This window comes from Dinoponera quadriceps, unplaced genomic scaffold (assembly GCF_001313825.1).
Source record: "Dinoponera quadriceps isolate SergipeBrazil2010 unplaced genomic scaffold, ASM131382v1 scaffold1441, whole genome shotgun sequence".
NCBI lineage: Eukaryota > Metazoa > Arthropoda > Insecta > Hymenoptera > Formicidae > Dinoponera > Dinoponera quadriceps.
Genome location: NW_014555884.1, coordinates 182,295 through 210,051, shown reverse-complemented (window position 1 = coordinate 210,051; position 27,757 = coordinate 182,295). Strand labels below are relative to the sequence as shown.

Here is a 27,757-nt window from a genome sequence, read left to right as displayed (position 1 = left end):
GACGTGCAGCCGGCAGTACAAACGTAGGTTTAGGTCGCCGTGCGTGGGACGGGCTGTATTTCGTGACTTCAAAGTAAGAACACGACGCGATGTCAACCAGTTTTATCTTGACGATATAATTACATCTATATACGAATACCTTGAGTTTGTTCATACGATCTCGTAGTTCGTGGACCCTGTGAATTTGACGAAAAAAAAACACTTATCAGAATGCAAATAACAGAATTGTCGTTAGTGACATCTTTCGTGAAATATTCCGCCGGTTTTCAAAGCTAATTACATTAATTTTTTACAGTAAGTTCTTTTCTTAGTTTATTTTAGTTTTACTTTCGTATTATAATTTATGATAGCTTATATAACTCTAAGATAATTTAACTTTGGCAACAATATTTACGTAGAGTATTACAGGAATTTTTACCTCAATAATAAATATTAGAAACCAATCTACAAATAATTATTGTTCTAATATTTGAGAGAAAAATAACATAGCAAAAATTCACTTTTTCATTCCACTTATAAGTTTTTTCAAAATGGTAATATCTTTTTTATACAATAAGCCTCAAAAGATCTCAAAACAGACAAGATAATGATCTTTGTGTAACCTTAAATCTAATATTTAAAAAATAATAAAAATATGCGAATTTCGAATTATTCTGTACGGTAAATAGTTTGTTGTGCGAGACGAATAATCAAAGGAAAAATATTTAATCAAAACAAGCTCTGTACAAGTAACTCATGAATAACCATGTGAGAATAATAAATTATTTAACGTTCAAACCTTGTAGCATTGAAAAAATAACAGAAGATAATTTCTATCTAAGATATATCTTCTAGTTTGTATTAGAATGCAAATGTGCTTTCGCTTTGCAATCACTGGCTTATTAACAGCTTCACGTACAATGTGATTGTTTGCATGAATTGCATTGTATGCTTTATCTTTATATATTTGATTATATATATTAGATGAAAAGTACTCGCACATGCCTTAACACGTTAGAATAAATAAATACAAGTTCAAAAACAGAAAACTATAATATGGTTGAGCGATCATCGATGTTATCACAATTGTTGGAGTTGTAGGATCTATGTAAGTACTTATTAAGTACGTCGAATATCTTCTACATTTTTGTGTTTTGTCACGTGGTAATTGTTCCTTCAAGGTGCCTTCATCTCTTGTTTCACGCAGAATTTAAATGCTTCCCAACCTTCATTGCGTTGTTGAGACTAAAAAGAATAAAATTTTTTAATTGGACAATAGTTACTATAACATTTTTAGCGTAATTGCAAATTTAGCGTAATTTGCAAATTAATCGAGAATAATGTGGCATCTAGTGTAGTAAGCCTGAAAGACGGCAACTATTCGTACAGTTCCATTTTCAGTCGTACAGCGAGTGGTTCGTAGGCGCTGTTACATTTCGCATAAATTTTTTTTCCAAAAGACTTCCATATGAATCTATAGTGTGCCGTACCTTGAAGCCTCTATGCAATCTATCCTTCATGATTGCAATGAATTCCTTGTAAGAGAGTTGGCCATCCCCATCTTCATCGAACAGTGCAAAAACCGTATCAATTATATGTGTCGAGAGCACCATTCCCGTACATATTTTCACAGCTCGTTGAAACTCATCTGGAAATAGAAAATATTTAATGAACAAGATCTATTATATAAGAAAATGTATTAAAAAAAATTTTATTTCAATGATAAAGGATAAAGGAAATTTATTCACGTGAGTAATTTAATGTTACGTTAAATATTCTCCAGCTTAAAAAGATTGCAAATTATATACACTCGTATATTTTATATGCTGTCAAGAATTTAAATTTACGGAGAATATGCCTGAAAATTATGTGGAGTATATTTAAATTAGATTTGATTAAAGATTTGAAATTAATTTTTACCTTTGGATATGGGATGGTCGGCCAATGTATACATTCGCATCGCTATAGAGAAATCATCCAAATTATTCAGAAATTGATAGAAGCGACGGAATTCCTCGAATGTGATACCAATATTCAATTCCGCTCGGTCCATCATCCTGTCTAAGTATTTATCATACCTGTGTACACGTACATAATTTCATTAGTTATTAATTATTCGATATAATTTCTAATTAGGCGTACGTTATGAATAGTATTCAGCTACTCGACTTACTCGTCAGGTTCGAGGTACGTGTATCTCAGTAAAATTTTAGCGAAATCCAATTCGTTGATCGTGTCGTGTCCTTTACTGAATTCGTGAAATTCTAACTCCAATACTTCGTGCTGTAAGTTCTCCATGAAGCGTTTGAAATCTTCATATTTCAATTCGTTAGTACCGTCTTTACCGAAGAAATGTATCATCAAGCTTGTGTCCACAGCATGACGTCGTTGCAAGCCCTGCATCATATATATGATAAAATGTTAATTAAACGTAACGTTTAACGTTTTACTTTTTCGTTGGAAGATCGCTCCATATTTCACCCTTATATTTATTCGTCATATTTGTATTGAACGAAATCTTCATTCGAGAAACTTCTAATCCTGGTCATGTTTGTCGCATCTCAATTTATACAATTTTGTCACTATTTTACGTTTATCCTACAACTTGCTGGTATCACTTGTTTCTTCAGATAAAACAATATCATTAAAGTAGTGTCGTACCTGATCATCGTCGATGAATTGGCCCTGAATTTCTTCTGGTGTTCTCTGACGCTCCTGCAGTTGTTCCAATTCTTCTTTAGTCTCACATCCATGACGGCCTCTCCATGCGTGACTAAACACTTTCTCCATCTGTATTAAAGATGAACACGTGAGAGAACGACTGTTATCACGACAGATCGACGGTGTTGCTCCAATAAATCTTTTACGAACGGACACATGTGTTGAAGTTACACGCTATATAAAGGTAAGGTGACGGCAATGATTCAGCGCCCAGCGTTAATGTATCTGAAATAAGTGGCAAATAGTGTTAGTGCAGCGATTATCAGTAAGTTAGGGCGTAGACAGTTTTCGGCCGAGCCGGCAAGTTGCATGTTAATTGCGTGCGAGCGTCGATATAGGCTAGTTTGAGACAGACGGTGATCAAAGACTGTCGACACTTAATTCTTATTGATACACATAGTGTGCATATCCACATAGAAAATATATTGCTGGCAGTGTGGATTATAACATTAATGCAATTGTTCGTCGAGTAGATTAGTAAGCAGTTGTGATGCTGCATAAATATTCCCGCCGTTAGTCCTATAGTACCACGTCAGCTTCCGTTTTTAATCCTGTTTTTACGAGTGTTAATAATTTTCCGTATCTTACAAGAGGCCTGTTGCATATTAGACAAAAGATATATTTATTTACGACAATCCGTATGTGTGTAGACTTACGTAAGAATTAGAGATGATTTCGTCTGTTTTAATTGGACGACCTTCGTGAAGTTTCGGCTTGTCTAGAACGTCTTCGCTCGGAGCAATTATGGAACGTAACTAATTTTTCGAAAAAAAAAAAAAAAAGAATAGAAAAGAATTAGTGTCACGTGGAAATCAATGTTTACCATAACCATAATAAAATTGTAAAATTAGACAAATAAAAATGTTAGACACGCCATTATAATAAGAAATATCTTCGCTCTTGAAAATAATTCAGAGTAGCTCATATGTGGTTGAATACAATAACAGAGATTATACAGTCGTTAGTCGATCTCATTTAGCCGAAAACGACTTAACGACCGACTGTCGATTTTTTAGACATTTGATCAGCCGATTAATTTTCGACATCACCCTGACAGATGATAGATTTTCTGAAAACTCACTGCACGTTTCGTCGGTTCGTCGAGATCCCGTTCCTTCAGGCTGCCGCCGAGTAATCGACGAATCTGCGAGAACGATAAAGACTATTTCATGCTACGGCTAGTTAGTGTAAAGGTTTTTCAGAGAGTGTAGTCAGAATTCATCCTCGCTAGTAGATCCACGAGTGCTCCAACTGGTTCATGTTAGAAGCTAGAACTTATTGAGGGACGTTCCATTACAGTAACATCTCGTCTTGCGTTTTGTGTTATCGGAAAGTATTAATTAGATGATTAATTGTCCGTCTAAGAGCAAGAATTCTCTAATATCGCCCTCTCTCCTAATGCAAAAAATAGAAGAAAGGTAACTAACCAATTTTTACTACTATAGTTTTACATTAACGACTATAATTCTACATGCACTTGCAATCACTGCAGACGCGAAAACACGCGCGTGCGCGCACACATCTCGCGAAGACCTTACCACAAGAAACTCGGTTTTGTCGACTCGCTCGTTCCCGTCGGTGTCGAACATATTGAAGGCGATTTGGAAACCAGTTTTCGGCTCTGCAACAGAATCGATTATTGCCGTGAATTTATAGCGGCATTACATTTAGATGTTCAACATTAATGAAGCATTTTTGCCACGGGTAATCCATACGTTCAAACTTTAACTCTGCTTTCGTATACGAAATATGAGCACGTGCGTACAGGATGTTTCAGATATTGCATCGAGTTTTCTCTATAGATTCTTAGATTAAAATATGAAGTAGTTGTTTCTCAACAATGATGTAAAAGATATCAATACGGAATAGATTAAAAATCTTATACCTGATTGAAATTTTGCGATACGTACAGTTAACAGAATCACACTGAAAAACCCATTTAGTTGACTCCAATGAAATTTAACTTTAATTTTGGATATGGGTAAAATAGGTTTTTTAGTGCATCTTCTTCGTTTACAAATGAACTTCATTTTAATATAACTTTGACATGAAAAGGGATTAATCGTAAAGATATGTAATTAAATATTATGAAGTAAGAAAAAATATACCAGATATGGATATTGCATTGGACTTTTCGTGGCGAAAGAAAACGTGAGAGAACGCCCGAGAACACCCTGTAGACTTGACGTGAATCCTGAATAATGTTGTACGCGGACGCATTTACGTAAAAATGCGATACATTTAATGCGTACGTTCCGTGCGCCATTAAAATTGTCACATAATAATTTGCACCGGGCACATCAAATAAATTGGACGCTCTGTGCGTATTACAGCTTCCCGAGCAAGCGGATAACAGCCATTGCTTTTACGTGAACAAGACGAACATAGCATCTTATTGCCTGATTTTTCACCGATAACGTATAGTTTGTACCGTAACAGAGCGATCGTTGCGCTTCATTTAGGCGTTTTTTGCATTTATGTCGCAATTTGCCCGATAAATATATTCAAAGATACCGGCGAGAAACTTACTTGTTAGGGTAGACAGTAAAAACAAGTACTCCGTGTAGGAAATTATTCCTGGAATAGAAAAAAACATGGCTTAATAGATTCTAGAAAAATAATATATTTCTATTAGAAAAAAAATTAATCGCATAGAAATAATTTCCAGATTAACAAATTATGAATGGCAAGTCGAAATCTATATATCAGCTTTATTTTTATTTTATTTTTTTTAATTCGCCAATTGAGTTTAAGTGGACATGCATTATCATGTCCAGTTTTATATTTTACGCGACTGCCAAAACTGCAAAATATGGTATTATGCAAATCTCTCCTCCTTCAAGTAGCATATATTTTACATCGGGTCAAAATTAAATTCAAGTTTCATGTTTGCTCCCACATTTGATTTGACGACAAAATACTTTTCTTAATAAGACAATAAGACGGTGATAAGATATAGAAATTCGATTTAGATACGGATATAGAAATTCGAGCAGATCGTTATACATCACGCGATACTTTGTTTTTATGTCTCGTAAATTTTCGTGATTCGGAGTGAATTCACTCTTAATTTCCCCGTTAATCCGCATTTAAGCATAACGCGATCTATACAGGCATGCATTAAACGGATGTTTACGATGTCTCGGAATAGCTTCGGACACACGTTAGACACGCCTCACGTGGTTTCAGGTATTTTTTGAGAATGCCATCGCCTTCGGGAAGGATCAATAACTTAGAATTTAATGGCAAAAGCAAGACCCGCGGACGCACCTAAATCCTGATCTTAAACATATTCCCTTGCGGCGGCAGTTTTAACTCGTACGCAACAAAAGGACTACTTTACAAATCGTAGTCATCCTATAAAATTCCCTCACATCTCCGAGAGCGAAGAGAAAGCCAAGGGCTAAAGGAGAGTAATGAAAGCAGCCGACAAAGTCGATCTAGTCACGATATATTTTATACGCGCGTGCGTGGTACTTCCATCAATCTCATCACCGTTTAACTTTGTTATCATAAATTCATTGCTGACTCCTGAATGTATAACGAAGCAAAAAATATTATTACAAGCGCTTAAATATGTAATTTAATGCGACTTGTAGTACAGTATTGTGCACGAGTTTTTTCATTAAAATATACAATTTAATTGACATAATCAAATTATCGAATTATTCGTTGTGCAGCTTGCGAGTAGAGGTTTTAAAAATTATCTAATGGTAATGTGAGCTCTAACGCGCAGTGCGTGTCGACAGAAATAATATCTCGCGTAATCCACGCGGAGAGATCGGTTGTCCGTTTAACTCGAAACGTTTAGGAAGCTGTGATTTACGGCATTGGTGCGTAAAAGTAAGGCTCGATATCTCGCCGACGTCTATCCCGAGCGGACTTGCGTGGAGAGGGAGAAGCAAGTAACTATCGCAGAAAGTAGCACGTGTTGTCGGCACAATAAGGAAGTATTGCGTCTAAACGTTACGACCGCGACCACCCGAATGACTAACGGGCGTTCCGATGTATCGTTAACACGACGACGAGACGCCGTTTTAGCTCGCCGCCGATATCTCTCGCAATCTCCCATAGTCGTTAATTGTAACGGCCCTCCGTGTGCCGAAAGTATCCTTAAAAGCGGCTCCCGGACTCGTTTATCCGCTATCGTGGAGTGAGCGTACGTCCGACTCGCACGTACGCGAAAAGGAAGGAGAAAGCTTCCGCGACAGAGACGAGAAACTCGTTATTATTAAAAGGAGGTGTGAAACTGGCCGGTCCCTTCTCGCTCCCCTCTCATCGCGGCGCTCCCCCTTCCCGTGTGCGCTGATTATTTGCATTTCCATTAGCGCGACAAACGTGCGGTGCACGCGTAAAAAGCCAGGAAGGAACGCGCCGAAGTGCAGCCACCATTAAACTAATGATACGATCCTGTCGCGGCGAGCGTTGCGCGTGGGTGGCGGGAACTTGTGTCGAATAAGTATGCGCCGTAAGTACAGGTTGCGCGGCTCGATCGCAGATCGATAGTCGCGCTGTCGTCGTCGGCGCGCGTCTCGCCGGATTTTTCCCGTCGAATCGCATATTTCGGTAGAAAGCATCGAGGTGCGAACGGCGTCGCTTAACTGGCCGCTCAGATTTATCGCACCTGACAGTTGTGAATTTTGTCGTGGCCAACGTCGCGGTGGTCTTATCCCGCGAGTAACGTCGCTCCGCGAGAGTTGAGCGCGTACACAAAGAGTTGTGTCCCTCTAACGCGGCGGTGACGCGAGATACCGTCCGCTTCGTTTATCTTTATTTCCGAGCACCGAGACTTCGGCGCTCAGAATGCACGAATGTGTATTTGAAACCACGATTGCTGGTTAGATGTTTAATTTAACCTTCCGTTAGTCGCGATATTTTTCACTTGCGAATGCTCCCAATGTATTTCACAGTTACATGAATTTTTCCGTTATTTCTCGCTTCTTGCAACAATTGTTCTTTCACTGGCACTTGGTTGATAAGGACAAAAGAACAAAGAAAAAAATATGGACAAGGACGAGTTCGACTTTGAGGCCGTGCAGCAACGGCGATATGTTGTAACATATACTTTGAACATGTATCTATTAAATATTGCGATTAACGGAGGGTTATATAAAATCTATTTCGCGATGGAAACATTGGTAGATTGACGAAGCTCTTTTATGATACACGAGAAATGAGATGAAAGAAAAATTGTTCATTTTTTATGTGAATATACGTGAGTTTGCTTGCCTTTATCTCGTAAATTTCGGAACATGTGCGTGCTCCCATGGCGTAGCGAAGGATTAGAATTCCGCATCACTTCAAGCTCCAGATCGGACAGCACGCGCCTCTTGAGTCTCGCTGAAAATATTAAAAATGTTTGCATTCTGTCACGAGATTTCTTCATTGAAATGTAGTGATCGTGATGCATTTCTATTGTCAATTTATTTTGACCGAAATATGCATTAGAGGAGCAACAGAAACATATTCAGTAAAAAGTTTTGTGTTAAAAACGGTCTACTGAAATTTTTATATTACTTCGACAAGGAGAATATGTTAAAAAGTACAGAAATACATATTAAATTAACAATTTTTGCTGTGTGTTTGAAGAAATATAAAGGAAATGTCCACTTTATATAATTCCGATAAAATAAAGCAAATGCCGGCGCTAATGTTAAGAATTTTTAATCAAACAATATAAATTTGAAATTTGTTACGATGAAACAAATTAATTTCGTTTGACTATTTAAAGAACTTTCGTTGAGAAAAATGAAATGCGTGCCAATTAAATACGTTACGTACGCCGTGGTTCGGAATCAATAACGCTGTCGAGAAAGTCCTGCGGGGTCATGTAGAGCTGGCCATCGTAAGCCACTGATGCAAACTTTATGAACCTCCTCTCCCTTGTCGTCAGCTTCACCGCTTTATGCAAATCATCCTCCCTCTGTAAAAACGAACGGTGCTTTTAATAGAAAGTCTCAACATTATCGATGATAATACAGATAATAAAATATTTGAAATACGCAAGTGCGGAAACCGTCTCTGCGGAATCACGGCGAGGTACTTGTGTGTAAATTATTACACTTTCGCACATCTTATGGTCCGAGAGTCTCGTTACATAACTTCCCCGATAAGGCATCGAAAAAGGAACACTGATGCTTTATGCCCTCTATCAATCAACACGTCAACGAGCGTGATAGCGCGCACGCGAATTTCTCGTGGACGCACGCGTACGGTGCACGCGCCGCGTATTAGAGGATGAAAAACTCGAACCTATAAATCTACGCTGACATTATTCGCGGTTTATACTCGTATCACGCCGCGATCTCTCTTTATTTCGACGAGCGGACCGACATTACAGTTACTTGTTACAGCAGTGGTAGTCATGCAACTTCCCTCGCATTAAGTTTCACGAGGTTCTTCGGTCTAACGCGTCTGTTGAATGAGCTGTTCTATAGAAATTTATCATATATGATCTAAATTAGGATTAATAGAGAGAGAGAGAGAGAGATCGGTCTCCACAGGGTGTCCTAGACCAATAGAGACAAACTTCGTGAAGGCGTGGAACGGATTGAGGTGAATAAAAAAGTCTTATACGCCCTCACAAAATTCGTTCCTGTTATTCTGGAACACTCTGTATATTTCGCCTACTGTTCAATATTTGTGTTCTTTTTTTTCTTTTGATAGTTCGAAGTAGCGCGTGTAATTATTGTATCATTGTCTGAAGAAGTTTACTGATCGATGTATCGTTTTTCTTCACGGTTCGTCTTTGCGAACTCTCGTGATACTTTCAATCCGATCGAATTTACCGTAGAGTTATAATTTCAAGTGCTAAAGAGATTATCTAATCACGAATGTCGCGACGGGATAAGCGGTGCGTGCCGCGTCCCGACTTTGCGTAGGCTGTTCCCCAGCTCTGAAGCACGTTGCAGCACATTACGAGAACGATCGAGCCAATGGTAATCGATCGATAGCGATTTACATTCAACCAGTGCAACAGTGATCCAGCAGTACGCGCTTTCCGCTTAATTTAATTCCAACGAGATCTACCGCACGCTTATCACTCCCCGAACGCCCTTAAGTCTCCGTAATCGCCCTCGATCTTTCTGCTTCGACACCCGGCGACATATTTTTGCGATAAACAATAATTATTCGTCCGCGGGTCATTTCTTCGAATATCTAGCGCTATTTGAGTACTCGCGGCGGAGGATACCGAACGGTACTCGGACTCGTATCCTGTTTGAAGATTAAAGGAACCGCGTTCGGTGCTAAATCAACGGAAATTAGCTAATGATAGCGCGTAACGCGCTGCAGGACAAGGCGGGGGCAAAACGACGACGACGTCGGTGTAAAAATAATGGCTGAGAAAAGAAAGGGTATGAAAATTGCGAGCTGTAAAACAAAGCGGATCGCTTCGGATCGAACGGTGCAATTCGAGTCGTGTCGCGCTGCGCAACGGTGTGTCGCCGGCGCGCATCCTCGCTGTCTCTGTAATTTAAAGAGAGATTAAATTACAAGTGAGCTTCCACGGGTGCCGTTCGCGCTCGGCGCTTTCGTTCTTGTTTTAATAAACGATTAAGAATACCTCAGGGGTGGAAAGCGAGGAGGCAGAAAGAGAGAAAGAGAGAATAGGCCGCTGGCGGAGCTTCTCGAATTTCCGCTTCCCGACGCCTTTTTGTTGGCTTCTCGTCGTCGTGGGCGCCCGCACGCCCACTTTGTCGGCACAGGAATCTTCCTTGCCGCGAGTTCTGCCCGCTTAAGGCGAATTTACGCGGCTCGTCACGACTGAGTGAACTCTATTCCATTTAATTACCGCGCCGTGTGCGATCTCCAATTAGTGTATAATATTCTCTGGATTCTTCGATGTTATCCTCACGGGGATGTAACATAGGAAAGTAATTTTATTATAGAAAAAAGAAAATATGTGTGTAATCATTGGTCTGGGTATTATTGATTACTCCATATTATATATATATATATATATATCGCTATGCTACATTTCTACCGGGATGAAAATTTAATATCCAGGCGCGAGGAAGTAAGACTGTAGAGTTTCACGACCGTTTGCCCCTCGACGATACCTACGGGCCGCACACGTTCGTGATAATCAAGATCCAAAGGCGTAAATTCGCCTTTACTTAGGTACGTGCAGTCGGCGCAACACATTGCCGCGTAAGCCGCAGTTAAGCGCCAAACGATATGCTCTCGCGAGGCTCGCGTAACGACGTGAATTTGCGACCTCATCCGGCCAGATTGAATCGTTCAGCCAGGAAGCATCAAATCACCGGGAACACATCGCCGTTATACGCCAAGGAGCCATCGAGCCATCTCGTCCCTCGCCTTAAATTATCGTTACGCTTGCGAGAGGTGGCTACCTCGCCACGCATGAGATTGTGACTTTTATTTATTCGCGAGTAATGGCGCATTGTTGGCCGCTGCAGCGACTCGGGCTTCCGTATAAGATGATCTCCTAAACGGCGGTTACACCCTTATCATTCGTATTTCCATAACCATCCGTTGCGCAAACGCCAATTCAAGCGCCGAGATCGACCGTGGCTTCTCCGAGCCGCAGATACGGCTGAGCGGGTGCATGCGCGCGAATCAGATTCCTAACGGAAAAATGTCTATTGGATGTTGGAATCAAGTTAGAATCGAGTTCCCATTGCTAGAGGAGGAAATGATATATTATGGCTCTTGTAGGTGTTATGGACATCGTTAATACCTCTGTTATTAGGGGATGAATTCCAACGATCATCTATTATTATTGTAGGATTATTGTACAAGTTATTGTACAAAATTTAAGTATATGGGGGCCATAATAACACCTCTATCAAAACGATTACGATAACGATTAACGATAAGTTAAAACTAACGATAAATGTAATTTTAATTTAAAATTTGAAGAAAAGATATTTATATTATTCTGATAAATTCTAAGTTTCATAACACCCATGATTATTGTTCAAATGTTAAGGGAGAATGACAAACTATCGAGAAGTTATTAGCGAATTCGATGTTTCTTTCGACCGTCTTCAATTCGATACTTTGTTTATAATAGTGCACGATCAGATAACGTGATTTATTATTTTCTAAAAATATACATATTACGCGGTTTCAGATTTCTTTTAACGATTTTTTCAGGCAGTTATAAATATCTGCAGCCACCGCGGAATCGCGCTTCCCGACAAGCCATGTTTGTTATTCGATGCATTTCCATAAGTGCCATCGTAACCAGATACTCCTTTGCGTGGATCAGGTGTCCTTTCGCGATAAAAAGGCATCTACAATGGTCTGCATTTGTAATAGCGTCTTCCTCGCACTGACCGCGATAGCTTATCCTGCGAGACCAAACAAAAACAGTCGGTGAAACTCGCGCGAGTTGTACTTCGCCCCGAAGAAGTTGAGCAATACAGATAAATCGACAATAATCTTAGAATATAATGACTCGATAAAAAAAATAGAAGAATATTCTGAAAGTTAATGGGCCTCGTGACGCAAATTCCATAATCCTTTATATTCGGAGAAGAATCTCGGAATTCATTTGAAAGCACCGACGACGCAGAAAAAACCGCCGGTTCATGCGACGAAGATATGTTTCCGCGGCAACGAATTTATGTTCCGGCGCGACCATAAATCGATTCTTTCTCTGCTTTGTGCGCCTAATACGCGAGACGGGAAATTTACGAGGTATCAAGCGCCGTTAGGGTTAATCTCGTCGTTAAAGGATTCGAGAAACACCGTTCGCCTTTCTTCAGATTGTAATGGAATAACAAAATAAATTTCTCAGGAGTGCCTGGGAGTGCCATGAGCTACGAATCGCATAGCTCATCTCGGAAGAAAATATTACGACTTAAAAGGATCTCATTGAGAGAAGATTGCAGTAAGCTTTAGAAGGATCCCCTCCTGATACACGCCGCTAAATCGTGTCGTTCAACTCCAATTATAGATTCTTCCACGGCAGATTAAATAAGACGAGGGAAAACGACCGCTAATTTCGCAACCTGCCATTAAACCTGCCCGCCTGTGTATTCTAAAACAATTAATTTCACGAAAATTATACCGTCTACATCGGCCGGTTAATCAGTGCGCAACTCTCGATACACCTCGAGATCGATGTCCGCGGGGATATCTCGCGAACGCGTCGACGTGTTTTCCCCCGACGACGACGTCGCCGCCACTCGTCCTTCTAGCGCGGAAATAAGACACAACGATGAGGACGTGAGGATGAAAAAAAAAGGAAAAAATAAATAAAAACGCGGTAATGTTAATTTAAGTTAAATCACGCTCGATCAATATTCTGGACGAGTGCGTTGTCCATGCCTCCTCGTCGCCGCTCCTCCGTTGATGCGAAGGTAACTAACGTCTGTTGGCACGTCCTCGCGTGTCTACCGAGCAAGAGGACTTCGGAGGGTGTTGGGTTGGCATGTTAGCGGTGTCGAGGGTAATGACAGGCGCGGTGAACATTATGCTAAGTGCGAGACCAGACTACCTTTTTTTCCTTTCTTTTCCTTTCGCCCTCCTCTCGGACCTTTTGCCGCGTCGTGTTCTCCTTTGCTTTCCCTCTCGCTTTTTGCTCACCTCTCCTACCTCGGCAGCAGCCGATATCCAGCGGGCACCACGGTGATTAAGGCCCGTTTCATCTACGTAAACGTCCGTCGCACCTCTCTCTTCTCTCTCTCTCTCTTCCCCTTTCTCTCACCCGGTTTCTCACTTTCCGGATCTCCCTTCTCGCGCCCCTTTCACCCATCCTGCTACTGATAGTTTTCAATAAAGAAGCACGCGACGCGCCGCGTAGAAACCATTTCCTCGAAGTTGTTTCGCCTCGTTCTCGGCTTGAATCGATGGTGAGGCGACGGCGATAGGCATCGCCATCGAGGCTCGCGGGAGCGGACGCCGCGGCCGTCGATTTTTGTGGATCGGTGTTAAACGGAGGCGTCAGAGCGCGAGGAGAAAATGCGGTAGACCTTGAAGCGCCGCGCTTTTTCTCCCGTTCTTAACACGACGGGTAGACGATGCGCAGGATAAAGTGAGGCGATTTTCTATGATAACGTGAGCGACATTCTGATCGGTACGTTCGAAAAACCGTCAAAAACTTTCGCGTGCGAAGAGGTGACCATGAGTGAAAAATTGGACTTGAAATTCACGAGAAGTGATCGGAAAAGTTGGCTGGCGATTCCTGTATTTTGACAGTAGAATCGAAATTCTGGTTACGCATTAATACAACACTATCAAGCTTATCGTCTTCCTTTGATGCTATAAGTAATTATTTTCTATAATTACAGATTATTTATATGTTTTTATTGAAAGCAATGGATTGCAGATTCGTATTCATTAACTGTTATTTAACCGTTATTTGGGTTATTATTTCTCGATGTACGAGATAAATATCTGTGTCCTCCGTGCTAGTGTCCCGATTCACTCGTGGCACTGACACTGACGTTCGCGCAGATACGATTTGATCGGAGAAACGCATGTTAATTAACGCGATGCCGATGAGAGTCCGGTTAACTGTATCAAATGTCAACTATATCAAATTCTAATCATCCAACGGGAATAATAACTAACACACCGATACACGTACTCTCTAGTGGTATGTCACTCGCCGGCTTGAAACGTGACATAACACTTAGCCACGGAAAACTTCGAGATTCGCGGCAGTACGATGAGCAAAAAGAGCTACGTCATCTCTAGTCAATCGTTAGCGGTCGTCGCCCGCCGCTGAAGATCACAAAAATCAACACACAAAATATTTCTGACCTTCCAAGCGGCCGAATAATTTCTTATAAACCATATGGGATTTTGAAAAATTTTACATTCTCACGCTCTGCACAATTTTCCGAATGTTTTTTATTGCGTTCCGAGATAACGAGTGATCCGCATACCACGAAGTATGTGTACCGGTGCCGTTAGTTATCACTCCCGTCGGGTAATTAAACCATTACGTTCTTTAAACCGTTTCATCGGGGCATCAGCTATTATCGGCATCGGGTTAATTAATACGCATTTCTCCGATCGAACCGCGCGAACGTCAGTGTCAGTGCCATGACGGAGCAGTTAGGATGTTGGATCGGGAAGCCAGGAAGATGCAGGAACGCGGACAGCGATACGCATTACATATTTCCGATTAAATTCATCCAATCCAATCATTTATTATGCGGCGGATTTCCGATTTTAATCGACATTTGACGAACTTACCGAGAATAAAGAGATACCAAAGTCGAAATTTAGGCTTATACTTATAGTCTTTCATTATTTGACAAATATAATTATAGCTTCATTAATCTCCGATTATTCGTTAATCTATATACCTATATTTATTACATTACTTTATATAAGAAATATTGTTTTAATAAGTAGTCATTTATAGCATCGAAGATAGCGCAATAGCTATAATGTTTTATCTCGAATTCTCCATTGGTCCTTCACGTTCGATGAAATTTGCAGGATCAATGTAGAACCAAAATTTCGACGCGGGATATAACATGCATCATCTACTAAAACTTATGAATAAAAGAATCGATTATATATTCTACATACGTTTGTCGGTATCGTTTACACAACATTTAATATCAATTTGAGATGTCTTTAATGAATTGCTTTCATACTTGTTCTTATTCTTGCCATCCTACGATGTTACCGACATATATAATCTGACGGCGATACGAATTCGTACAATCCAATTTGAATAACGAGCTGCTGGAAGTGTTAATATCTGGGCGTCGGCGATAATTCGGGTTAGCAAATCGGTGATCGTGCGTGAAGTGTGTGTACGAAATATGCGATCACACCTTGTACGCTCGAGCGCATTCTCGCCCTGCGTGTGCAAAGTCGAGATTATCGCAGGAACGTATCTTGCCTCGTTTGCCTCACATCGAGGAGCATTTCGTGTGAATTTTAAGATAGCTGTATAGCATAAAATGAGTATAAAATGAGTGTCTTAGGAATTCGTTGGAATTTGCACTATATGTAGATTTTAATATGACTTCATTATTAGCGCAATTATAAGTAGACTAACCATTCGGCAGCTGAGATATTCGCAACTGAAGAGATGACACTTTTTATGTGTATTTCTTGAGGTTAATGTCCTATTCTTAACTTCTATCTTTAATTTCTTATAAACCATATTTGGGATTTTGAAAAATTTTAATTTTGATGAAAAACTATTGTAATTAAGGACTAATATAGAGACATTATACAAAAGTTTCAGAATGATTGAAATTTTCTTTTAAAAATATAGCTATAGGAAATTTACAATTTATAGTAATATCCGCGATATGTGTACATATAAACATATTTAATTATTTATATATCATTTTCCATTATGTATGCATTTCTATTAACTCAATCGACGTATAAATAAAGCAATAAGAAAAATAAAAAATAAATAATATCTTCGTGTTTGTAATATTTTGTGTGTGAATTATTAATTTCACTTCGTTTAATTTTACTCAAAATTAATATTTATTATTTAAATAATTAAATAAAGTTATAGGAAATTTATTAAATTTTATTCAGTAAATAATAAACTTGTACAAGGGTCCCTTAATATCGCTACTGAAAATTCGACATTCTACGATACAACTACCTTAAAGATAATACTGTTCTTTCTCTCTCTCTCTCTCTCTCTTTCTCTCTTCCTCTCAATTATATTATCGAAGAAATAATATCTATATAAATAATGCACTAATAATGCCCAGCGATCGGTTTTTACAAACCTTGTTTTTTTCTTCAGTTATGTACCTAAGAGCCTATTTATATAATTTATTCCAATATATCTAATACATATAATTTTATTCGCATCATCAGGAACAACTTGATACTTAAATTTTAGATTTCCGCAAAGATGCATTTTTATTTCCATTTTAACCGAAACGCATTAAAGCGTTATGCGTTCACGCGTTTTTGACTGAGGTTCCAAAAATTCGCATTACGCGTGTGGCTGCCAAACGCGCTAATATCCACTTGCGTGGCCGTCACCACGCCAGCAGCATATGCACACACGTGCCTCGTGGCTGCATAATGCGGCGAATACGGACGATGATTACGGATCATCGTACTTATGGCGAGCCGTAGCGATGCCGAGATTACCGGAGGAAATTGAAATCTGATAGCAGCTTTGCTCCCCGAAATGGCGGCGTCGTTCGCGCATATTTGCATATATACGGATATGTTTGAACACACGCGACTCTGGATTTCGGATACTGACTTCGCGAGAATTACAAATCGCAATTTGCGAAAATATGCGGAGCGAGTCCGGAAACGGTCACAGAAACGAGTGTAGAAACACGAAGTTATAGAACGCGTCGAGGCGACTAACTGTCGATAACCATGGCTATTAGTTCTAATCCGATTTTATGTAACATCGTTTCTAATCGCAGTGAAACCTGTTACAGCTTGAAACATTATATAGGATATAATATCGGTATTAATATCAATATTCCGTGTATATTAATGAAGATCCGCACTTTCTATATGGTAATGCTGCACAAAATTGTCCAACGGCTAAATTAACGATCACTCTGATGCCTTTTATCGATAATGACTTATATTTAGAAATATCATCACTATCATCAGAGAGCTAATAAACGTTGCCACAGTGAGTCCTACACTATGAATACTCGGATGCAAGCGCCCCTGTGGCCTAATGGATAAGGCATCGGTCTCCTAAACCGGGGATTGTGGGTTCGAGTCCCACCAGGGGTAAAAACTTTATTTTTTACCGAATATTTTTTAAAACCACGAACGCTCGGATATTATCAACCGAATATTTCGTGCTTTTGCATTCCTAAAAAGTATCTGACAATTTTAACCAATAGCAACATTAGCGTTTATGAAAACCCGTGATTCTCTCTCGCCGAAGACACAATATTTCGAACTATATCCAAAAAGTGAAAAGCAAATATACCTGTGCGTAATTATAAAACTTTCTTGAGGTATTTTTTTATATAAATAAATAAATAATATGCGAGAATAGCGAAATTGAGGGATGGTTTGAGGATGGAGGCTGAGATTATTCCGAAGATTGGGAGGATTTAACGTACGAGAACTTATAGGGTTGGAAAGCGGAATCTGATAAGCTTTTTGACGGACGTGAATCGATTCCCGCGTATCTTCCGTATATCTGTCGCTAGGGTTCAGGGAAGTCAATTTAATGGCTCGACGTGGTTGCAGTTTATTGCTTCGTACTGCCCGAAATACTCTAATCAGATTGATAGCCGCGTAAACGTAGACTGGGTGGTCCAAGCGATCCCGACGCGAGGCAGAAGAAGATCCCGGCTCGGGTTAATCGGTCACGAAAACATTTCGAGGGGTTGCTCGTGGACTCGACTTTGGTCCCGCGATAAAATCGGTCCTCCCAGTTCACAGAAGAGGGTAGTGGTTATTATCGGCCCCGGCCGTCTCCTCTCAATGTCCGACGAAACATGTAGTGGTCTACTTTATTGGATATTCCACGAAGATCGGCGGGCTTTCCTTTTTATGAGTGTCATAGGTCACGCGTCCTATACTTGACCTCCGGTTTCTAATATATAGCCCATATTTCCAGTATTTCAATGAGATATCAAAGATTCTTGTCTATTTAATCCACTGACTACACCTCAAGGATATTGTGTAGCAATCTTGCTTTGCGCACGTGTATAGCGTTAGAATGAACGATTCAAACGCAAGCTCTAGTCATTTTATATTATATTCTAAGTCGGATAGAAATCACGCTTCTTCTCAATCGCTGCGTATAAAGGAGAATGAAATATGAGAAATTAATGCGACGCAATGCACATTACGTTTCACGTTACCGAATACATATCCTCGTGGCGTTTTCACGCGGTCGCTTTTCCATCGCGTAAATTATCGCTCGCATTATATCCTTCTGGAAATCGCGCGAACACGTCCTAGTTTTGCCATGTTTGGCGCCGACGTTCTTTACACGATAGGATTATCGGTCGCTCATTCATCTCACACTCGCACACGTGCCGCTTTCTCTATTTCCGGAATCGTGTTACGGCGTTATCCACATCGATATAGCGGATCGTTTCTTTCCTTCTCGTGAGGAAGAAAGAGAGAGAGAGAGTCCACGCGTCGGATCTCGATCCGGAGGAGCGCCGCGAGGATAAACGGTGCGGTCGAATCTTGTGCGAACGCGATAACGATTGCCGGGGTCCGTACGATGCCAATGAGAAGGTGGGCAACGTGATTTGTGGTCGCGCGAAAGAGGATCTCGTCGTCGTCCGTTGGGAGGGACGCTGTACTAGTGTGCATTCGGTTCAGATCGGTATCTGCGTACACGCTACGTACGAGTCTGGTTATGCGAGGCGGATCGCACGTACATCGTCGATTTCTTCGGCGAAATAAACCTGTTCCTCGCCCTCCGGGGAGATGCATGTCCACCGAGATTTCGGGAAAGCCCCGTCCCTTCGGATAAAAGTGCTGACATATCAATCAAACACCTGACCTCGCGAGAGAGCGGACGGTCCTCTTGATATTTGATAATTAATTGCCCTTCGGCGATTAAGGAGCTACGTGCAGCGTTTACATATCAACTTTTTGTAACGAGCTTCGCATAATATGTAAACAAAAGTATGAAGAATCGTCTCTCAAAAGGACATCTTTATGAAGTCAGTAATGTGGTGAGCAGAAAAATTCAAACATTGAGCGCTTCTCGAGTCGCTCGGGTAGCCCCTTAAATCGAGAATAAAAATTCTGCAGAAATACCGAGACTGTACTCGGAATAAAACGTCGAAACGAACTTTCTTCATCCACCAGTACCGTTGAAGCTTAATTCGCTACAAGATTTTTATTTAACACGAGTTCGCAATAAGTACATAAAAAAAATAGAAATTATCGGAGGTACGTGTAAATTTCTCCCGACCGTTCGGTTTAGGCGTTTAGTTATCTCGTATCTCGCGGTCGCCGAAAAAATGTTACCATCATCCGGGAGCGTTGCCAGGTTGCGTGTTACGTGCGAACTACCCTGAAATTATCGCGCACGGCGCTCTGTTATTAACCGATTCGGCGCTTTTCTCGCGGCCGTGTTTCGCCCACGTCGTTTTCGACCTTTGATGCGTTCTCAACCGCCCATGCTCGGAGCGACCGGCCGCGAGTCGCAGCGAACAAATTACCGAGGATCTTGCAAAACGCGAATACAAGAAGAAGACTTAATTCATCTTCCCCTCTCATTATCGCTAAGAATCTTACGTAATACTATAAATTAACAAAAGGAGGAAGTTATGCATATGCATTTATTGCCACGCAAACGCGCGCGTGTACGGCTCGCTGAGGCGAAATTCGTGCAACGGGAATACCGAAGCCCGAAATTTCAGCAGAATTCGCGATTACCACCTTATAACCCGCCGCCTCCCATCACGCGGTCCGAACGAGACGAGACCGATCGTCGTAGTCGACGATCGGTTCGAAATCGTTATTTATTACTCGCTACGCGCCGCGCTTAGTAACCGTCGTATACATATGTAAACTCCGAAAATGAGAATGGTGGCGAGGGGTGAACCGGGGTGCGGCCCACGCCGACGGCGGTTCTTAAATCATAATCCTCTCAAATATTCAATTACGCGGGCATTGTTTCGTCGTTGATGCATAGCGCGGTAACACGCGATGCACCGGCCTCCACCTTTGCATGCATCCACTTACATGCGATACAGACCGCGCGCGTGATAGCTATGCTTGCGTGTGTACGTGCGTGTGTGTGGCCCATAGTGTGTACCCACAGCACACCACCCACACCGGTATTGGCCCATTAGTCGAGTAATGGGTACCCAGCGCATCACGTCCCACGCGCTAACGCTAATTTCATGGTGGTTTAGGAAGCGTTAATTAATTTAGACGAATCGCTGTGCTCGCCCATTAGCATTAACTCATCGCTGTGATGATGGCCGAGGACGTGGGTCGCGTCGAAGCCTGCGATTCGTGGCAGGGATCTCGTGTGTGCGCTCCCCGATGCGGTAGGTATCGATTGTATCGTAGGGAAATAGGCTACCGCCGGACGGAGACAATAGGACTTTCGCTCCTTAGTTTTACGTATTTATTATGGCGGTAAGGTATTGTCAAAAGGATGAATAACAATGTGACTGTAAGAGAAATTCATAAGACCGGTGTGAGGTGCTTGGACTTTTGAGATTTCTTTCAAGTAAGCTGAAAATAGCTCCGTGTATTTTTCATTCCAAAATTTCCAAGACGCGTCCGTGTGTAGACATTTATTTGAAAATTAGAAGTTTCTGAAAAGTACACGGAGAAAATATTGCAGTAAAAATTATCACAAAATTTTTTAATGCTGTACCACACCGGGATTATGACTAAAATTATGATGTGCGTAGTATTAAAAGTGAAATAAATAAAATAACGATAATGAAAACTACTGAAAGCGGTCATTCAATTAGGTCACATTAAAAGAGAAGTTTATTAGCTTGCATAATTGTTGTGATAGCGGGGGAGAGTGGAAATAAAGACCGTAAAACGCCATATTAAACTCTTGATACGCGATATTTATTTTCGTGCTAGATGTAACAAAATCTAATAATATAATGTGGAAGCGAATTCCACATGTCACGTAATATTGGAAGAGGGTCCAAATACTTCGTGACATAATATGGCGAATGGGGGAGAGGTTAGAAAATACTCGAATTTCGCGTGACGTAATTGTTGAATGGTCCCAAATTAGTGCACACCGATCGCCGAAGAAAACGATCAGGTGTCCGGAAGTGTCATCGTCGGACTCGTGATCCCGAAGAGCTAGCGGCTGTTCGCACAATTGTCTCGAGAATAATAAGATTTATACGTTCGCAATGGCAGGCGTCCAAAATTTCGGTCGGCACTATTATTATTATAGAACAGACAGACGTTCTGGTACAGTTCGTTGCAGTTCAAAGACTTCTACGCTTCTACGTGATGTTTAGATCCGAGCACCATTGTCTCTTCATCATAACTCTAACATTGTAGACGAAACCCGGAATTTGGAATTTAGATAGCCAAGCGGACTTGAGTGATAACAATTCGAGCCGTTAAATTAAATATAACGTACGATGGTAGATTCGTTGATATTCATTTACTTTCGTTTCAATTCCTTTCCATTAATATTTGCATACCTAATATTCGTACATATAAGTTGCAATAAATCATACAGGAAGCAGAATCGACAGGACAGATATCGATTTGAGCAAAGGAACATAAGAAAGTATCGTCAACTTATTATACAGTATTCCAGAAGTTTATTTTAACTATAATTTCTCTTCTAATTACGCTTACAAGCGCGATATCTGTAATACTCGCGTATAACCACGCATGTAGACATGTCTCAATTGAAAATATCTTTGATTAACGTTCTCTCGCAGATAGTCTGACACACGATGTGCGCGAATTGATATAAACATGAAAAACGCCCGAACGTACGTTTACGCCCACGTTTACGTCTGGCTGCGCGAACGATACTATCGTACTAATCAGCTCGCATTCACGTACACCCTTACTGAGTCGACATTCTTATCCCGTACCTTATCGTCAGATTATCATTTAGTACTGTATTGTATCCGTTCGGGGACGATAGCGAAATGTTTAGCCGGCCCGCCCACGACAGCTAGTCGCAAAAGTGCAAAAATTGTCGATACTCGTGCAGAAAATAGACAACCGTGTAGAAAGTAGAATTAGCAGGGCGAGTATTGATTAAATCGAAGAAATGTAAATGAAAATCCACATTCGATATGTTACGCGTCTAACTCGTACTGACCTAAACGAAGTTTAGAAAGGTGGAAAAACGCCGAGAGATTTGTACTCTCTTATTTGTCTCCTTTTAGTGACTCGAAATCGTCATAAATTATCACGTTTCTCTTTCTTATAAACGCGTTTCACGCTTCTTTAAGAAGTTCCCCCGTAGAAAATTATTCTACTCGGGAGGATAAATAATCGAGGAGAAGAATCCGCCTCAGTGTCGGATAATTTCCACACCTTTGTAAAATTACGCTGTCTCGTAAATGCCAACCGTTCTCGCCCGATGTTACGACTGGATCTACTTCACATTAATTATCCTCCCTTCTCGACGTCCCTCGTGCGGGATCGACGAGAGGAATATCGGATAGCATCATGTCGGGCGTAACACGTGCACACACGTGCGCAGGTTTGACTTGACGATTTTTCGGGGCCCTTAATCGTGTAGCGTCGAAACCTGAATCTGATTTATCGGTTATCGACGATAATACCTATGAAGGTGTACGCGGCCGATCCATCACTCTCTCGCGCGTTCGAATTATTCGGGGTGCATGAGAGACGGTGTTGCTGCACACTTCTGAGAGGACAAGGAGGGAAGAGGGAAGCTAAGAGTACATAAATGTACATAAATGTTGATGTGAGTAATGGCGCGCACGTTGTACAGGGCGATCTCGGTAAAATGGTCCCCTCGTAATGGATGCTTATGAGGCATACGCGAGAAAAGATAAATCGCTCGGAATACATACGCGAGTCGTTTATTTTGCGAGTGCCGCGATATTTTGAAAATTTATTCACACCTCTGGGATAAATATTATCAGCACCTCGGCATCATCGTATCGAATACAGCTAACGACCCGTGTTTTATTCCTCGATAAATTTCGTACAGATTTGACCGTGACTCGTGGATCGTAGTTACTAAAGAGTTGCTTGATGTTAAAAGTTAAAGTATTTCTAATTTGTTCTTAAACAAAAATCGTCTGAAAACCCAACAAAGAGAGAAAGCAACGATGATTCTGAGACGTTCCGTATGTCTGATTAGAATTTACGTTAAATAACAAAATACATACCGCTTGCGTTCTAATAAATAATTTGAATGTCCAATTAGCGCGATCCGACGAGACGGTAGGGGACACATCGATCATAAAAAGGGTTGATCCAATTACAGACTAATATTGGGACGTGTAAACTTTTTCCGTTAGAAAAAAAGGTGTTTCCGATCGGGCGAGAATTCGGTCCTGCTCTCTTTCTTTCTCGCCCCCGCGTCTACTTCTCGCATACACGCAGAAGTCTCACCATAACGAATCTCGGTCCAGAAGGGCTTGTGATAGGGACACCTCGATAGAAGGTGGTGGTAGGAAGATCCGGCCCATTAGTTACCACAAGCCTCTCGTCAAACAAGCCTCCGCATACGTAATGCACAGCGATAACGTCGCGCCGCGTCTCGTAATAACGCATAATCGGGTAATGCATTTCTCCCCGCGTTCTCTCGTTCTCGCTACAAGATTATTATTCATCGATAAAAACATTTGAACAATTCGCTTTAGGCTATGTGTATCAAATCGCGCCATGGAATACTTTTTTAACGCTTTTTTAAGTAAAATTATTATTCTTATTATTTGCGAATTTTATATTGAATAGTTCTCTCGTTTTTAAAAATATTCGAAAATATCGAATTTAATTTGTAGGTATAAAAACGAGTTATGAGTAGATAAATCAGAATTAAATGTTATAATATTGCTTTTTGTTTGAAAGAATGATGTTAGATTTACTCTTTTATGGCTAACTGAACACGGTTATATTTCCGGCAAAGCTATTTTAGATGTATCTATTCTTGATCGGTATACTTGGCTTTTTATTTAAAAAAGAAAAAAGAAAAATATAATTGTTAAGAAAATTCGATTATCGGAATTTATCTTTGTGACGAAAGATTTAACTCGTGAGAAACATATTGGCATGCTTGTCCATTCGTCGAAATAATTCGCGCGCTGTCAACAGTAACGAACAATTGTGCAATTACGTTCTTAATTATTTTCGAAACATTCGAACGTCCTTACACGCTCGAGATAATTATTCGTGAAGAATAATTTGTATTTCCATATTATTTCACATTAATTGTGCGTGCGGACGTACGCCATGCCACGTATGACATTTTGGCAGTCTTGCGGACGCCCTATTCTCGCCGAATTCTTGGCAGCGACGCGGTCAAAGAATATCTTCGAGATTCTCGCACAAGTCAACGCAATGAGGGAACATAGTAGACTGTGTCGCGTAGATTATTGTTTTTTTTTTCTTCGAACGTTTCGTCATTTCGTGAAACTAAACTTCATGTCGAAATTTTTTCTTGTAAACAACGCAATTATATTTTTGCGCGCAACACAAACTGAAGAAACATATTTTTCTGCGTTTTCCGAAAGCATGATTTGCATACTAACGATGTACTCGAGAAATGAATCAGAGTATTCCGTTCAATTGCCTCATAAATAACACGAGATCCAAGCGCGCGCGACTGTCATGAAGGCCCGACTGCCCGACGTTCTCACGTGATAATTGATGGGTACACGTGCGTTTAGGTGCGGAAAGGAAGCTTAGTAGGTACATCACACTCAGCTCAGATTAGGGTGTCTCATGGTAAAGGGCCGGGTGCATCGTGTCTGCGCTGGCAAACGTAGTCTGGATTCAAAATACAACGCGAAGCGCCGGCCATTTGTCTCTCATTTCGTTAAAGGCGGACCCAGTCTCTAGAAGGCATCCACGTCCTCGGAAACGTCATATGATCGATGAAACGCGTATGTCAACGTCCCACTAGTGAGCACTAAACAATGTAGCGCTTGAAACCGAACCGAAAGCTCAACGCGGTATTTGGGGAAAATGTCGCAAAGAATTATCGGAATTATAATTTAATATAAAGCCATGATTAAACGGCTGACATTAAAAAGGACGTATAGTGCGCTCTATATTTTCGAAAATAATTTTTCGACGAGAAAGATGAACCGAGGGACAAACGAAGGGTCCTAGAGAGTTTTTGGATGTACGAATATTTTTGAAAAATTAACTGATATTACTCAAATGGAATATACACATTAATTGGTACGTCAGTTTACACTTGAACAATACCGATTAATTTTTGAAATCAATAATTATTTTTAAAATTAAAATTAAAAACTTCCAAATTAGCGTGTGTCTTTATCACTTATACGAATATAATTATATAAATTTCATACGATTTTTTTATAAGTGTTTAGTATAATTAATGAATTTTGCATTAATTTTGCATTCTTCTAATAATATATTACGTATAGAAATTGGCTGAACGTAAGTTTATAGTTTACGGCATAATTCCCTTCGCCTATAATCTGTTCTTTTTCGGGAGAATCTCGGGGATTCTCAGGCCGTAATAGAGACGTTGAAAGATCCAGACTGGTTAAGCCATGGTCGTATCGACTGTGTGATCGTTCGGAGGGCGTGGTGCCGATACACTGGAAGATCGTTTGACACAAAAGCCGATCCGCTTCCTCCGGGCCGTGTTATTAACTTAACATATCTTCACGTTCAGTCTCACGATCGGGAATCGAGCGAGATCAATCGGGCGCCTTCATTCCTGACGCTCTCGAAACTCCCTTTCAAACGCGCCGAACAATTTATTACTCTTTTACTTTCTCCGCTATCCTTTTCTGCCTCGGCTCTCTATGTATCCGCCTGCGGATTCGCTATCGTCAGCGGTATCGGAGTCGCTGAGGCTGATAGAAGTATAGCTTACATGCGAGCCTAAATAAAAAAATCAACAAATCTTTATATGAAATTATGTCAATTTAATGTAAAATTTTGTACTTTTAATCTTTATTTTACGAAAATATCAAACGTAGAATTTATACTATACAAAATGCAATATACACAGATAAAAGATTTCTTTGGATTTAACACATGAGTTTGTTCGACTTGGGCTTGTTTAATATAAACAACACGATTTAATATCAAATATTATTTTGTTTAAGTTCGTTAATTTTGTTGAAAATGCTGTTGTTTTACTAAAGTAAACCATGTAGTTTGACAGAAAAACAATTATTTAGAGAATATAGATCTTTGAGTTATTAGTTAAAAAAGCTTCTATACATGGCCATCTTCAATCATTAATAACTCTGAAATAAAGCAAATAGAATACATGTTTATATGAACTTTTTTTTATTGCTTTTTCTTTTCCTGTTCATTTCTGAAGCGGGTTCACATATTAGGAAACATCCTGTATATTAAATATTGTTCCACTGAAACAAAAAGAAATTCTTTAATATTTCCCTAATATAATGTTATTTTTTAAAAATAATTTATTGTTCGTGACAACCATTGTGACGTTTGGATGAAAATACAAAAGCAGTGTTATTTGACATAAAGATATTTATTGTTTAAGAAACCAAACCATCCTGTTTATTGAATCAAACGTTTGTTTGCTTGCTCTATTTGAAAAGACAAATTTGTTTCAATTAAAGAAATTTTATTAAATCCAAAGAAATCTTTTCTCCGTGTAGAAGAAAAACCATATTATCGCGTACAAAGTGCTAGAGTCGGTACTATTGTTAAGAAGAAAGACTATATTATTGTTTGATACAAGATGTCATCTTATCCTTCGCTCGGAAGGAAAAGTAAACGGAACAGGGGAGAAAAAGTAGACCCATTACAGCGCACAGTGGCTTCGAAAGGTCAATGAATGGAGTCCTATTGCAGTCTCGTGCAACTTCACTACATATGGCCCATTCACACACGTGCTACGCACGGCGCGTAGCCCACGTGACCGCATTGACGTTCCATTCAAGTTGGCGCCGCCGCCCGGAGACGACGGTGAATCTTGGGTTAGCCTGTACATACCTTGCGAGGTTTCGAGGCGTGCACCACCTTCGGTCGTAAACACTGCTGCGCCAAGAGGAACGTGACGGAAACGGTGGCCAACAGTCCGGCACCCTTCTGGAACTTCCTCAAGCCGTTGTCAACACGCCATGAGACGTACGTGCGCGTGACGTCGCGAAAGTGCCGTGCGAACGGCGACACGCGTCGCAACGGGCGAACCATCGTCGCCATTTTCGACACGCGTAGTTGCTAACGCATGCGTCGTGCACACTCGTGCCTGCTACAAACGTCAGTATCTCCCGTCGGTATAGTGCCGTAGCGAAGAACTTTCCTGCCCGGCAACGAAAACGACATTTTCGACAACATTCGATCTTTTCGAGAAATTTACGAGCGAATATTCAGTTTAGGCTTTGAATTTCCGGTTTAGACTCTAATTTTTCAGAACACTGTATTGTTTCGTGTATATTATGTTCTTTTGGGAAAGCTGTATATCTACAACGATTTTCTTTTGTTTTTTTTGGTTTTTTAGTAGAAA

General features: G+C 40.5%; 1 protein-coding gene and 1 non-coding gene across 4 annotated transcripts; one reads left to right on the top strand and one right to left on the bottom strand.

The window, feature by feature from the left end:
* Window positions 1-87: 87 nt before the first annotated feature.
* Window positions 88-27,453, bottom strand: LOC106745692 (calcium uptake protein 3, mitochondrial). 3 transcript variants are annotated; one of them, XM_014621533.1, is made up of 12 exons: window positions 27,244-27,453; window positions 8,482-8,623; window positions 7,930-8,040; window positions 5,230-5,277; window positions 4,239-4,321; window positions 3,782-3,844; window positions 3,357-3,455; window positions 2,641-2,769; window positions 2,153-2,376; window positions 1,900-2,057; window positions 1,470-1,627; window positions 88-1,224 (listed from the first exon to the last, which is right to left on the bottom strand). In XM_014621533.1, exons 1-12 carry the CDS (start codon window positions 27,451-27,453, stop codon window positions 1,156-1,158), a joined length of 1,494 nt encoding a protein of 497 aa, XP_014477019.1. In that variant the 3' UTR covers window positions 88-1,155. The 3 variants fall into 3 exon arrangements, with proteins under 3 accessions (XP_014477019.1, XP_014477020.1, XP_014477021.1); XM_014621534.1 differs by lacking the exon at window positions 3,782-3,844 and having other exon boundaries at window positions 27,244-27,452; XM_014621535.1 differs by lacking the exons at window positions 3,357-3,455; window positions 3,782-3,844 and having other exon boundaries at window positions 27,244-27,452.
* Window positions 17,310-17,382, top strand: Trnar-ccu. The gene has a single exon. It is a non-coding gene; the product is annotated as a tRNA-Arg (tRNA).
* Window positions 27,454-27,757: the final 304 nt, after the last annotated feature.